General features: G+C 55.9%; 1 protein-coding gene across 1 annotated transcript in view; it reads left to right on the forward strand.

Annotated features, from left to right (window-relative positions):
- The window catches only part of Ksr2 (kinase suppressor of ras 2), a 357,219-nt gene extending 347,130 nt beyond the window's left edge, over positions 1-10,089 (forward strand). Inside the window, exons 18-20 of the mRNA XM_058579886.1 lie at positions 2,474-2,603; positions 4,722-4,855; positions 6,891-10,089. Coding sequence (XP_058435869.1) covers positions 2,474-2,603; positions 4,722-4,855; positions 6,891-6,897 — 271 coding nt within the window. The 3' untranslated portion in view covers positions 6,898-10,089. The remainder of the gene's footprint in view (positions 1-2,473; positions 2,604-4,721; positions 4,856-6,890) is intronic.
- The last annotated feature ends 4,712 nt before the right edge of the window (positions 10,090-14,801 follow it).

Here is a 14,801-nt window from a genome sequence, read left to right on the forward strand (position 1 = left end):
GGCCTCAGCTCCTCCCTCACCTCACGTGCCTCAGTGAGCTAATAGCATGGTGGCTGGGAACCTGAGTGACCTCTGGGACCTAGTCTCAGAGATTACATAGTAGCACCTCCTTTGTATTCTATTTTAAAAGTTTTATCTTAGGTACAATTGGTGCAGAATCATTGCATGTATTTATGGGGTACAATGTAGCATTTAAATACCTGGATACTTGTGTCATGATCAAATCAGGATAATTACCATGTCCTTCGCCTTAAACAGTTATCACTTGTCATTCTTTAATTGCTTTGTGATAGAAACATTCAAAATCCTCTCTTGGGGTTGGGGTGTGGCTCATCTTTGCTTGGTCTTGTCCATGGCGTGGACCCAAGGGCTGGGGGCCACGCTGGGGAAGGGTCTGGGCACATCGCAGGCCTGTAGATGTTTCGGTTTTGCTGAGACTTGACAGAGAGACAGTCTCCCTTGGCAAAGCACCCTCACCGCCCCCTCCTCATCCACCCTGATGCGCGGTTTTTGAGGAGACCAGGATTCTCAACATCTGTCACTTGGGCCCCATTAAAGGCTGTCACTCGCCTTGATTAGTTAATGCCCAAATATTTATCTAGTTAGATATTGTTATCTGAAACCAAATTGCAGTAATTAAGTTGGTATATTTTAGTGTACATTTAGCACTGGGGGAAAAAAAAAAAAGCAATTAACAAAATGTACCCGAGTAAGTAATTGGTTTTCCACTGGAATTTTCATCTTGAGCAATTCTTTTTTTCTGCAAGTGAATTTCTCTTAAAGTTAGGTTTGAAAGGAAGTTTTAATGAGGGTTTTATTTCTGACACTGCTGAATTGCGAAGGACCTGGCGCTCTTGGGTTCCTGCCAATTAGGAGCATCCTGTTGCTCGGGAGCCTTGTGCTCAGGGATGACTGAGAGCAACACTGAACTTTTAAAAGTGGGTTGAGCGCTGCATTAAGCTTTTCTGTGTGCGCATGCCGTCTCCTGCCATTGTGATTTATATCCTAGGGACCACGTTCTTCCCAATTGGCAGGTGAGAAAACTGAGGCCCCCAGATGGCTCGGTGCTTGGCCTTCTGTCAATCATTGCAGGAGCTGGGATGCACACCTGTGGCCACGGCTGGAGCTTTAGCCCTGCAGCCCCAGTGGGCTTGAGAGTGATGTTGCCAGCCAAAGCCCGGCTTCCCTCCCCTGTCAATCAAGGATAACAAAACCCACTGCGGAGTTCTAAGGACTGAATGAGAAAACATCTAGAAGGCACCCAGGACAGGGAAGAGCCCCCAAAGGGAACCCTCCCCTCTCCCACAATCCATTTGTACCTCCTTCCCCAAGCTCCGACCATCAGCTACAAGGTTGTACCCCCAAATCCTCACTTCCCTGATGACAAAGGGCTTTTGAGTGGGATGGAGTACAAGCTTCCCAGTACAGCATGCTCTGAGTCCACTGGACGGGGTTCAACACCTAGCTGCCCCTCTGATGGGCTGTGTGGTCCTGGATAAGGCACACAACCTCTCTGAACCTTAAGCAAGTTTTTCTCTGCTCGTTACAACGTCGTGATTTATAAAGCAGATGATGACACAGTAAGCCTCCCCGGATAACTGTAGCATCAAACTCCTCCACTGCTCAGCATCTCAGATAAAAGTTCTCCCACTTTCATCACGATTCTCTTTTGGCACCTAAGAACACCTGTGCTGGGGGCTGAAGTCACCTCCCCGTATCATTTCGCGAATCCCATCAGTCGGATTTGCAAACCTGTTTTCCTCCTCTTAGTCTTTCCATCGTTGTAAAGAATGGCTCATACTTAGAAAACTCAAGTATAAAAGAAGAAAACTCTGACGGTCTAGAGTTAGCCCCTGTTCACATTTCACTGTTATATCTTAGTCTTTTGTGCATATAATGATTTTTAAAAAAAATAACCTCAGACCCTATGTACAGTCTTGTGTCCTGCTTTTTAAACTTAGAAAAAATCTGTGGAGCATTTCTTTTTTTTTAATGTCAGCAAAATTTCTTTGAAATGTTCTCATCACAACATAATCTTCCATTTCACTGTGTGGATTTACCATGACACAGACAACCAAATTCTCTTACTGGGAATTGTGTTCTCATATTTTTGGTATTATCTACAGTGTCATGGAGAACATCCTGGTTAGGGAATGGATGTCCCCAATCATTCACCTGCAGTGGCTTCCTAGAACTACAGATGCAGGGTCAGAGATCCGCACCGTATCTAGCAAACTATTCAGCTTCTTCGCTTTGGTTCATTTTAATTCAGGCATCACAGAGAGTATCCCCAAATAAGTATGATGGAGAGAGCTTGACGTGGGTCCCAGGGGGCACGATGCCACCCCCAGGACGAAGAAATTGGAGAAAGGAGTGGTCAGCCAGGAGGACGGGGTGGGTGGGCATTGGTGAGGAGGGTGCAGGGTCAGCGTGCTGAACCACATCAGCACCCCTCTAACCTGTCTGCCAACAGCACGATCTGGTACGAACTCCATGCCAGGGAGTGGCCTTTCAAGACCCAACCAGCCGAGGCAATAATATGGCAGATGGGCACAGGCATGAAGCCCAGCCTCAGCCAGATTGGCATGGGAAAAGAAATCTCGGTAAGTTGGTCCCAGAGTATTCCAGGTCTGGGGCACAAGGGAGATGCAGACACAATCCTGGGTTTTCTTTTTCCTGCATGTGAAGGCTACAAATGCTTTCCTTGGGGTGACCAAAAAATAAACAAAACAAAACAAAAACAAAAAAAACCTGCAACCTTCTTAAGTTTGGTTTGGAGTTCAGCAAGCAATGCCCCGGCACTATGCCTGCAATTTCAGGTGCCTGCCACCAGGGGCGTAGTAACACCTGCTTAGGTTTTTCCTACCGATGGATTGTGGAGTCAGAGAGCCCCAACGAATCCTCTCATTCTGTTATTTTCAAAACATCTTCATTAAGATATCATAAATATTATTGGTGTTACTTTTATGTGCATCTGCCTAATAATTTTAAGGCATTATCCAACTCAGAACAAGATATAGAGGAACAGAGAGCCCTGGTTATAAATGAATAATCTTCCTCTTAAACACAGCAGGAAGACTCCTCTCTTTTGATCAGAGGCAGATGATTCAGGGGAGCAGTAATTACCTGGTACGTCTGTCAGGATTACCTGCCTCCAGGTTTCCTTCCTTTCTTGGATAAGGAGACCATAAATAGTCATGTTTCTCCTCTGTGGCTTTGAAGGGTTCTTATATTATTGGGATGGGGCTGCAGACTTTAGGATTCCCTTCTGTCCCTCAGTTTTGAGGAAAATGCCAAGAAATTCCTCAGGGAGTATTGTTGATGCTGATGTATCCCAAACCTTCTAGCATAGAGCCTACCTAGTGTGTTATATGGCCTCAGAGCAGGTGGGATGGAGAATGGATGGGTGGTAGATAAAGAAGGAGGGAAGGGAACTGACGTGGATGGGTGGCTAATAGATACAAGGGTGGGTGGGTGATGGATGGATACAGGGATAGGTGATGGATACATGGAAGGATGGATGGATGGATGGGTGGGTGGTGGATAGTGGGTAGATGGATGGATATACACATTGATGGGTGGATGGATAGATAGATGGGTACATGGATGGATGGATGGGTTCATGGATGGATGGATGGTGGATGGATGGATGGTGGATAGATGGATGGTGGATGGACAGATGGTGGACGGATGGTGGGTGGATGGATGGTGAATGGATGGATGGTGATGATGGATGGTGGATGGATGGTGGATGGGTGGATGGTGATGATGGATGGTGGATGGATGGTGGATGGACGGATGGTGGATGGACGGATGGTGGATGGATGGATGGTGGATGGATAGATGGTGGATGGATGGTAGATGGATGGATGGTAGGTAGATAGGTGGTGGATGGATGGTGGATGGATGGATGGATGGATGGATGGTGGATGGATGGATGGATGGATGGATAGATGGTGGATGGACGGATGGTGGATGGACGGATGGTGGATGGACGGATGGTGTATGGACGGATGGTGGGTGGACGGATGGTGGATGGACGGATGGTGGATGGATGGATGGATGGTGGATGGATGGTGGATGGATAGATGGTGGATGGATGGATGGATGGTGGATGGATGGATGGTGGATAGATGGATGGTGGATGGACGGATGGTGGATGGATGGTGGATAGATGGATGGTGAATGGATGGATGGTGGATGGATGGTGGATGGATGGATGGTGGATGGATAGATGGTGGATGGATGGATGTGGATGGATGGTGGATGGATGGATGGTGGATGGATGGATGGATGGATGGTGGACGGATGGTGGATGGATGGTGGACAAATGGTGGATGGATAGATGGTGGATGGATGGATGGTGGATGGATGGATGATGGATGGATGGATGGATGGTGGATGGATGGTGGACGGATGGTGGATGAATAGATGGTGGATGGATGGATGGTGGATGGATGGTGGATGGATGGATGGTGGATGGACGGATGGTGGATGGATGGATGGGTGGATGGTGGGTGGATGGGTGGATGGATGGATGGATGATGGATGGATGGATGGTGGATGGATGGTGGATGGACGGATGGTAGGGGGTGGCTGGAGGGAGGGAAGGATGTAGGGATATGGAGGTGGGTAGACAAAGGGAAAGAGTCACTGAGGGCTCAAGGACGAATAAAGAAATCACAACTTGCGATCAATGACCACTCACTGGTTTCTTTTAGGACATTCTTCTTTTCTGCTGGGCCTTCGAGCAGGAGGAAAGGCCCACCTTCACCAAGCTCATGGACATGCTGGAGAAGCTGCCAAAGCGCAATCGCCGCCTGTCTCATCCCGGACATTTCTGGAAGTCTGCAGAGTGGGTTTCTCTTTCAGCCTCTCTCCACTGCCCTGCCTTCCGGCCCCCGTCACCTTTCTCCCCCTCCCCAACTTCACCCCCAGCGCATGCAGCCGCCCTGCCCACAGGTTTGGGGGGTCCCCTGGGGTCCAGGTCAGAGTTGGCCTGTGGCACACAACTCGCCGCTTTTTGATCCCCAGTGAAGGCTGATGCCCATTGAGTGGAGCCCCCCGGGGCGAGGTGGCGCCTCAGGTCCACCAAGCCCCCCGTTATGTGCTCAGGGACCCTCCACCAGGACCGATTTGACGGACATCCTCCTGGCCCAGCAGCCTGGCCCATCACGCGGTCTCTGTGGCATAAGAAAAGACAGGGAGTCTCTCAACTTCTCCCTTTCCTCAGGCCCTACTTCCTCCTGGTGACATGCCAGGCCACGTCCCTCCATCCCTCCCTTGTTCCTGGCTGCAGGCCCATAGCCCTAGGTGAGATCAGGAGCCTGGGGGGGGGGTCTCCGCTCCAGCCTCCATGACTGAGCTCTCCAGGTGACAGGCAGACAGGCCCCTGCTTGTCGCTGCTCTGCCAGATGCTCCCAGGCACACTTGGTTGTACACATGCAGGTCCCCAGACCTGGGGACACTACCTTACATGCCTCTGCACACTCATACACATGCACTCAGACGTAGACACACGGACATCCACACACAAGGACATTCCTGCACACACAGGCACACTCAGACACACACGTGTGGTAGTCACATCCGTGACACTGGAGGACACATGTGGATGAGTATACGCAGGTGCACTTCACAAATCCCCACCTGCACCCACAGGTATGGCAGAGCAGCTGCCCGAGCCCCCCCTGAAGATCCTCAAGGTCCCAGGGGTTGGACTTAGACCCTCCTCCAGTCATCCTGACCCTGAGCTTGCTGAGCCTAGTGGGCAGAGTCTCCTCTTCCTCCAGGGGCTCAGCCTTCCTCCCTGGCAGTTAGAAGTTCCTCCCTCCACACTATGGAGGGCTTAGATTAGAATGCTCACTCCTCTGCTTGATTGCTGTGTGTCCCTGAGCAGGTCACTGGGTCTCTCTGAGCTCATTTCAAATCTGAAAAATGAGGGCCGTGCAACCCTTTGGCAGGAATGCCTTGGGGTACAATGAGGTCCTGCGCTGAGGCACGGTGAGTCCCAGGGAGCAGGTGTCCCCAATATGGTGATGGTCCTTGTGTGCCAGGAGGGACCGTGAGCCTACTCTGGTGGCCTGACAGGATTCAGCACCAACTGGATCTGAGGGGGAAGGCAGGAGGAGGAGGCAGCCTCCAGCCCAACTCCTGCCCAACTCAGGCCACTTAGGCTCTGGGCTCGCAGCCCTGGGATGGACCCAGGAGAAGCTGGTGCTACAAAACTCTGGGGTCATTTGGGTCATCGCTCAGTGACGCTATTCTCCTAGAGGTCAGGAAGGAGAGGGCAGGAGCTCAACTGGACAGCGGGACATAAACTCTGTAAGAAGAGGAGGCAGGGGACCTTCAGTGTCCATCAGGGGCCAGGTGCCAGTCCATGAGTGGAGAGGCAGGTGCTGGACAACGGAACTGAGGTGCTTTGGCTGCTGTGGGTGATATAGTCTCTGTGTATCACTGGCGTCCATAGTGTGGATACTGGACTCACACCCTTGCCTGGGTCTTCAGCCCTAGGGGACCCTCCCCCCAGCCCGTGACAATCATCCCTAGTCCAGAGGCTGCAGGCTCCAGCGGGAGCATTCCAAGTTCATATCCTGTCCCTCTCCTTCCTGGCTGTGCATCCTTTGAACAAAACACATAACCTCTCTGGGCCTCAGTTTTCACCCATGAAAGGGCTACGCTGTGCCTACACTGCAGGCTGCTCTCAGGTTTCAATGAGGTCAGATATGTGTGGCACTTGGCACGGAGCCCAGCGCATGGTAGGTCCCCCGTTGGTAAGAGTGCCTTTCACATTTCTCAGAGGGGACAGGGGCATCTCACGTCGACACCCCTGGCCCTCTGCCGTTGCTGTATCCATGTCACCGTTCACTGGGCTTCTCTCCCCACTCCAGGCTGTGACCCTGGGACAATGGGACCACGCTGGGCTGCCTCAGCTCCTGAGCCACCTCTCCCTCCCTGCTCCGCCCCTGCCAGCTCGGGAGGCCAGAAGCTCACCACCAGAGGGTCCCCACCGTCCGGCTTCGGAGCGCCGCACGACTGCACCGTGGCCGCCCTGCACCCCAGACGTGCGCCCCTCTGCTCGGGCAGGGGCGGGGACCCCCGAGTCAGGACCCACCTGATCAGCCGGGGTGACGGGATTGATGAGTGGGGCCCAGGGGACAGTGTGGCGAGGACAACTCCAGGCTGAAGGTGGAGACCCTGGGCTGCGGGGGGCCGGCAGGAGACCCCGCCCGCCAGGCAGGACGTTGACTGGTCAGTGCCGCGCGTGCGCACACGAGGCCCGCTCTGCTGGCCCCACGAGAGCAGCCCGACTGCTCCGCCTGGAGCCCCGCTGCTTTGGGGAAGAGCAGCCCCAGCTGGGTCAAGGCCACTGTGCAGGGCCAGGGTGGGGCAGGGCAGGGGTGGCCAAGCCCATTCCCTTGGAAACATCTAGTTCAGAGGCCCCAACCCAAGCCTGGCACGGTGCATGGCACCTCTGGACGCAGCTGCCACGTGTGCCGCGACAGTCCTGCGTGTCTTTCGAGCCCCGTCCTGCCTTTGTCCCCTGCCCTGGGAGAGGGTCATCCTATCTCATCTCACTGGCCATTTGGAAGGCACAGTGACTCCCTGGATTATGTGTGTGTGGGGGTGTCCTTAGGGCTCATGACACCCCCTGAAGTCTAGGCCCCAAGAACTAGGATGGGGGGTGTTCTAGCACATTCCTCTCCCTTACTCTTGGGCAGCTGGCCCACCCACAGTGATGGTCTCTGGGGCGCGTGTGGGGTGGGTTTCGGGGTGTCCTGTCTGGGAGGAGCTTCTCCGGCTGTTCCACCCCTTAATACGTCTCCTTGGGGCAGCGGGGAGGGAGCCCTTTTATAAAAATCCTTCCCTTCCACTCCAGCCTGGGCAGTCCCTGAGTGGCCTCCTGTTAGGAGCCAGGGTCCCTTGCCTATTTGTGCTCACTCAACGTCCCCTCTTGCCATCCCTCCCCTTGCTCAAGGCCTGGACTTCCCCCAGAGCAAGGGAGAGGAGAGCCTCTGGGTAATGTCCCCAAAGCCCCGACCCCATGGATCTGACCTGGCACTAAAGGGAAATCTGTCTCCACAAAGAGCAGCAGCAGAGGTAGCAGAGCAGCTGCAGGGCGCCCAGGGCCGGCCCACGGTCCCTCTGGACCCCCTGGCCACTGCCCAGCTTGGTGATCTCACAGCTCCTCCCGCATCCACACATCGCCCTCCCAGGGAGGGAGACCCAGACTTCAAAACCTGATCTGAGCTAACATCCAGAATCCAGCCACATGCACGGGGACCTTGCCCACCTGGGTGGCCCCAGACCGCTGCACGCTCCAGGGCAAGTCGGCTCCGGGAAGAACAGGGCGACCTTGTGCTTCCCCAGAACTGGGCCCAGGGGGGTCCCCTGCGCTCCCCAAGGGCCTCCTTGCCTTGCCTTGCCACATCCCCACCTGCCTGGGACCAGGAGACTCAAAACCCCACCCGGGGCCATTCCTAAGTGGACATTCCTGTTCTGGGGACATCCGTCCTGGTGGCTCTTGGCCTGGTGATTGCTTGTCTTGGGGGCATTTCACACGCACTTGCAAGACACCCAGAGCTCTTGTCTGAAGATGCCCCCCTTCCAACAGTCCCCTCTGTGGAGCCCCCGAGTCCCTGGCCTGGGTGGACCACCCAGGCTGTGCCCAGCGACCTACCGAGTGCCTGCCATCCAGCCCCTGCCTCTCCTCAATCCCCACCCGGACTTGTCAGTGCACAGACTCCAGATTTCCCCTGCACTTTGTGCCCAAAGAGGAAACGAGGAAGGAAGGAGGCAGCCGGGGTCCAGAGCCCCCAAAGTTGAAATGCCCCCCAGAGCTGCCCCCTGCTGCCCCGGACTCTCCTGCTTCCAGAATTAACCAAAATAGCCGACCACCACCCTTGTCAAGGCCCAGCGGGGTCTCCCAAGGGTGACTCTCCATGTGACCCTGAGCCCCTGTTGGGAGTTAGGACAGGACCTGGGAGATCCAGGGAGAAGGCCCAGCCCTCCACCCACCCCCCTGCCCCTCTGGGGCTTCTTAGCCTCGGGGATTAGAGCTCCTTGGGTCTGTTCCTTGGTCCCACGTCACCTCTTCTTGACTTCTCACTCTTTCCTCCTCCGTCCCCACCTGCCGAGATCTCCGCTGCAGTCAGAACTGAACGCTGGCTCCAGGCTTCCAGCGTTCCCTGACCCCCACCCCAGCCCCAGCCCTTACTTGTTTAAATCCGGGGAGAATCGGGCCCCTCCTTTCCCACGGCCCCGGTCTGTTTGCTGAGGGACACCTGGGGGGAGAACATGGTCATTCGTCCTTTGAGGGTGGAAGAGGAGAGAGACTTTGTACTTGCCCGTTTTAGCGGCTAGCCTGTCCTGCGTCTGGTTCTATAGGACCCACCCCGTGAAGGGGAGCCTCTGTGTGTGTGTGTATGTGTGTGTGCGCGCCTCTCCCTGCAGGTGACACGAGTCACCAGCTCAACAGCAAGTTGCTTCCGTCTGTGCCTCACATTCAGCAAACCCCTCTCTGTTCAGGCTTCCCGTGTGGACCACTCTGCAGGGGGAAGGTCCCCCCGGGGGCCTGGACCTTCAGAGAGACACTGCTGGGCTTCTGTTGAAGGGCACGCAGTGGCCTGCTAACTCCCACCCACTCCTCACACGACAAATGATCCTCTTGATCTCCTGTAGGGACATCCCCCAGTGGCCCCATCCCCAGAGCCAAACCAGAAACTAAATTGCCACTTAGGTCTCCCTGGTCCTGGTTTTCCCTATTAGGGGTCAAAGAAAAGAATTCCATGTCGCCATGTCCCCCTCCTGTCCTCCACGTCCACCTGGGCTCAGCCTATGGACGCCCTTTCTTTACCTATGTGGGTAACAGGACTCTGTGTCCAGGGAGCCTGCATCTCCTCTCTCCCTGTGCTACCCCGTGTCCCCACATCGTGCCCCCCAAACACAAGCACAGAAACCCAGACGCCCCCAACCTTCCATAACCCTCCTCCCACCTGTCGCTGATCCTCCAAGACACTCTGATCTCTGGGCCCTCGCTATCTTGAGACATCTAGAGCTGAGGTGACAAGCTTCGGCCTGAGGACCAAACGGCTCTTCTGTTTCATTGATTTATTTTTTAATTGGGGGGAAAATATCAAAGGAATCGTAACATCTCACGACACCCTCCTGACCTGCGCGGCCGGGGAACGAGAGGCAGTGGGCGTGAGCCTGGTACTCGATAAGCACGTCCAGAGCGCAGGGAGGGACAGCGGCTGGGCGACAGCCAGGAGTGGGCGGAGCCTGGAGGTGTTGGAATTCCAGGCTGCACTGTGGAGGCCACGTGGGACCCCGGACGTGTTCACCAGGCTTATGAAACGTCACTTGTGAAGCGCCCCGTGAGTCAGGTGTCCCCAGGAGGCAGAGTCCTGTTCACTGAGCACTTACTATGTGCCCAGCCCGGGGAATCCCCATGTTGGTCCCGGGGGGCAGGGGGAGGCGGCCTCCCTCGTCCCCGTGTCCCCGTTTTGATGGCTGATGTGATAGGAACATAAACCCACCCAGGATGGGGTGGTGCCCACATTTCAGAGTGAGTCTCGGAGTTCATGTGTCCCCAAGGACACACTTCTGCGAGAGATGCATGCCCTGGGGCCCACGGGGATGTGGCAGTCCCCAGTGAGCCAAGAGGGGGAGGTTGAGGGGAAACGGTGAAGGGGACAGCAGGGGCAGAAGTGTCCACTGTGTCCCTGGGCTGCTAGGTGGCCGGCAGTGCCCGGATAGCCAGGGAAGTGCATCAGAGTTGGCAGATTCCTCCCAGCTGCCCCAGCACCCGCCAGCCCGCCCAACTCTCCCCTCCTGCTGGGCATCCTCGTGTGGCTTTCCTGGGGGCTGACCAGTGAGTGGCCTTCCCTCTCGGGGGGGGGAAGGGCCTTCCTTCCCAGGCTGTAAAGGGTGCGTCTTTCAGGGTTGGAGGACCCCCTCCCCCACTGAGGACTGAGCTGGGGGAAGTGGGCCTTGCCAGGGCTGCAGACGGTGGGCATGAGACCCCGAGTGTCCCATGCCCCTTGAATCCAACGCAAGACGGGATGGACGCTGCATTATGGGAAGGGTCCCGGGGCGAGTGTGCGTGGGAAATGCTTATAAGCAACCTGCTTCCCGGTGTAGGACTTGTGGGGTTCGTGGACACTATTGTGTGCTTGTGACCTAAAAGACCCAGGGGAGGTGTGCCCAAGTCTCTCTGGGATGGTTTCTGAATCCCCAACTCGATGGGCCTTTGGAAGTTCAGCTGGATGACTGAGCTGGTCCTCAGGAGCCAAGTGTTCTGACCAATGAAAGAAAGCAGCTGACCCCCGGGCATTTACAGACGGCCAGGACTCGGGCCAGGCATGGCAGCCCATCTAGTCCCAGCCGCACATGAGGCTGGCACTGTGAGTGACGAACCAGGAAGCTGGCCTGAGATGGGGTGCTCAGGGCCCCCAGGGACTCCCCTTCAGGGCTTCTCTGAACAGCTGGGCCCAAAACGCTTGAAGCTGGCCTCCATCCGCACACACCCCCCCGCCTAGGCCTGCTGGTGGTCGGTCCAGGTTCCCTGCTCAGGGACGCCCCCAAGGGAAAGCTCTGGCCAACGGTGTCTTCCAACAGGGTCCCAGCCTGCTGTGTGTTGGTGACTTTCCCAACATACCGTGGCTCCAAGACCAAGGTGAAAATAATGTGGGATTTTTTACCTCCTTAGGAGGATCAGCCACTGGGCTTTAATCCAATCAGGCCACTGAGACCAAGATCCAGACAGATCTATATCTAAAATATCTAAAGAGATGCAGATCTATCCAAAGAGGGCAAATAGGTAGCACATCTGTCTCCACTGCCAGCTCCGGTCCCCTCTGCAGACATTGCTAGTCAGTCCCAGCACCTCAGCCTGCCGATCCCAGATGCAGCCACAGAGCATTAGAGGTGGACATGCGAGACTGTCCCTGACTGCAGGCTTCCCTTCCTGTCACAGGCGCAGGACTGGAGGCCCAGAGAAAGAAGGTAAGAATTCCCCGGAGTCAGCTCCCTTGGAATAGGCAGAGGTTGGTTTAAACTCAGAAATATCCAGAAGCCCAGGATTCCGGTTGTCATTGATAGACCGTGTGTCAGGGCCTACAGAAGTTTCACTCAGGGAACTTGGAGGGTGCAGGAGGAAGGATTTTGTGCCTAGGCCCTAGTGTCTGATGCTATCTGATCATCTGCCTGCTGCTTGGAAGGAATCACTTACGCTCTGTGATGGTTTCCCTGCAAGGGAACCTCACCCCCAGCTATCTAACAGCTGGGCTGGGAGGGCCGACATGAGGGGGGCACCGAGAAAGATGGCCGTGTGTGCATGGTGGTGGGCAGGGGACCAGGAAGATGGCTCTGTATCAAATCAGTTTGCAAAAGTTCCATAGTTCTGTCTGGCATCTGGGGAGCCGGGAAATGTCCTCTAGAACTGTGAGGAAGAGGAATCTCCTCTATATGGAAGTTTCAGAATTAAGTTTTCAAGCAGGTGTCTTCTGGGGTCCTAGTGGACCACCAGCTCCAAACCTGAGCTCTGCCCCTAACACCGGCTTGGTGGCCAAGAGTACGTTCCGCAAACTGCCTCTTTGTTTCCTTTCTCCCCTTACTACCCCCTACCCAGCTGGTCCAGGTGGGAGCAGGGCCTTTGCATCCCACCTGGATGCCCGTGGCCCAGGTTCGCATGGAACTCCCAGACTATTTTCTTTCACTCAGTGGGTGGTTTATTGAGCACCTACTACCTTTGCCCTGAACATTTGGTGATGAGCAATGCAAAGCCTCCCCCATTCTGAAGTTCAGAGCCTAAGAAAGACAAGGAAGTGTCAACCACAAAGGTACACGTTTGCGGCTCACAAGGGTCTGGGGGGAGGAAAACTCACAGGGGGGCAGAAACTCGGGGTGAGCTCGACTACGGAGAGTTATTGGCAAAGGTCTTTGGGAGGAGGTGACATCAGTCGAGATCTAAACAGGGAGGGAGGGAGGGGAGGATGATCTTTCTAAGCCAAGGTTTCTCACCCTGCGGGGGTCAACACAGGGCCCAGAGTGTTCTTTATGGTGGGCGCTGTGGTGGGCGATGTGAGAGCATCCTCTGTCCTCTCCGTTAGATGCCAGGGCACTGCCACCACCCCCACCCCACCCCCAGTGACATCCAGAAGAATGTCTCCAGACGTTGCCCGAGGGTGTGCTTTGGCACAACACTGTAGGATTCCAACCCAGAAGCAGCCGGCAGAAGCCTCCATGGGAAAAAACAGAGCCAGACAGAGGGACTCGGGCCCAGGAGGAGGCCCCCGGGGTGGCCAGGCCGGGTGACAGGTTTTAAAAGCTCCAGTGAAGCTGTGGGGCGGGGGAGTGGTGAGCCCAGGAACTCGGGAGGCTGAGGCAGGAGGATTGAAGCTGGAGGCCAGCCTCAGCAACTGAGCAAGACCCTAAACAATTTAGCAAGACCCTGAATCAACAAAATAAGTGAAAAAGGCTGAGGATGTAGCTCAGTGGTCAAGTGTCCCTGGCTTCAAGGTCCAGTACCAAAAAAACCCTTTTTTGAAGCACCAGGGCCTCCTCCCTGTGTCCTAGAACTTTGGGCCCCACAGGCCCTCCTTGAGCTGCTTTCTGGGTGACTCAAGATTCTCAGGAATGTCCCCTTTGCCTTCCCCAGAAAGGCGACCCCTGCCCACCCCCAGTGTTGAGATCCTTTCCTGGCGCTGCCCGTCTGGTCCCCGCTACTGTGGAGAAGACCCGGGGCCAGATGACCGCCACGACCCGTCATGATGGACCTGGTCCCTGGTGGGCGGGTGGTGGATGTGGACACCCTTAGGTCCTCCTGCCCCAACCCTGGAAGCCAGGGGGTCCCAGGATGGGCGAGTGGACGGAAGGGCCCCTGGGCATTGCAAAGAGCTAACTAAGGCTTGGCACGTCGCTTGGGGAATTGGGACCCCTGGGCGCCACGCACCTTCTAGAAGGCGGCTGGGTCCAGTCGCCCCTCGCGGCCCTGCCAGGGCTTGGCCTTGGCCGCTCCCTGGACCGTGAAGGCCGGGCGCTGGTCTCTAACCGCCCCAGTTTCCTCTGCTGATTTTTCTGTGCTGCAAACATGACCACTCTAATAACTTTTAAAATGGATACACAGGAGCCGGTGTGAGTTCAAGCAAGCGCTCGGGAGCTGCAGTGTAGATAGGAGGGGCTCAACGTCCCCACCCGCCTCCCTGCCCCGGGCCCAGGACAGAGGCGGGAGGGGCGTGGCCAAGACCTGCCGCATCCCCCCAGCCCCGCCCCCCCCCCCCCCCGCAGCCGTCATTTCTCTTCCCACCCCGGGGAATTGTCTTCTGGGGTCCTAGTGGACCACAAGCTGCAGTGGACCAGGATGCTGCAGGTCGTTGTCCCCCTACCCACTTCCAAAACACTCCTCCCCTGACCATCGGGAATTAATGTCACAAGCCTCAGAGCTCAGAGGCTAAGCCCAAGTGGGACACGGGACCACCACCCCCCGCCCCTCCCACTTCCAAGCTGGTCCAGCTGCACCCCCCACTGCCGCCCGCCCTTGCCCCCTAGGACCCCCGGGGCATCCACCTTGGCCCATCGTGGATGGTAAATACCTCCTGGGGAGCTGCTGGGGAAAGCGACCGCCTATTTCCCAAGCCTGGGATCCCCAGCCCCGCTCCCTAAATCCTCCCCAGAGCCCAGAGCCCTCCTCCCTTGGTCCCCCAGGACGTCATGTCATGTAGTCACTCGATGAATGTTGACCAAGGGCCTCCTGGGCTTCTGGGGAAAAAACGGGGGTGGAAAGTGGCCTCTGCCTTGGG

This window comes from Marmota monax, unplaced genomic scaffold (genome assembly GCF_021218885.2).
Source record: "Marmota monax isolate L192 unplaced genomic scaffold, Marmota_monax_Labrador192_F-V1.1 WCK01_AAM20220418_F8-fsc00092, whole genome shotgun sequence".
Classification (NCBI taxonomy): Eukaryota; Metazoa; Chordata; class Mammalia; order Rodentia; family Sciuridae; genus Marmota; species Marmota monax.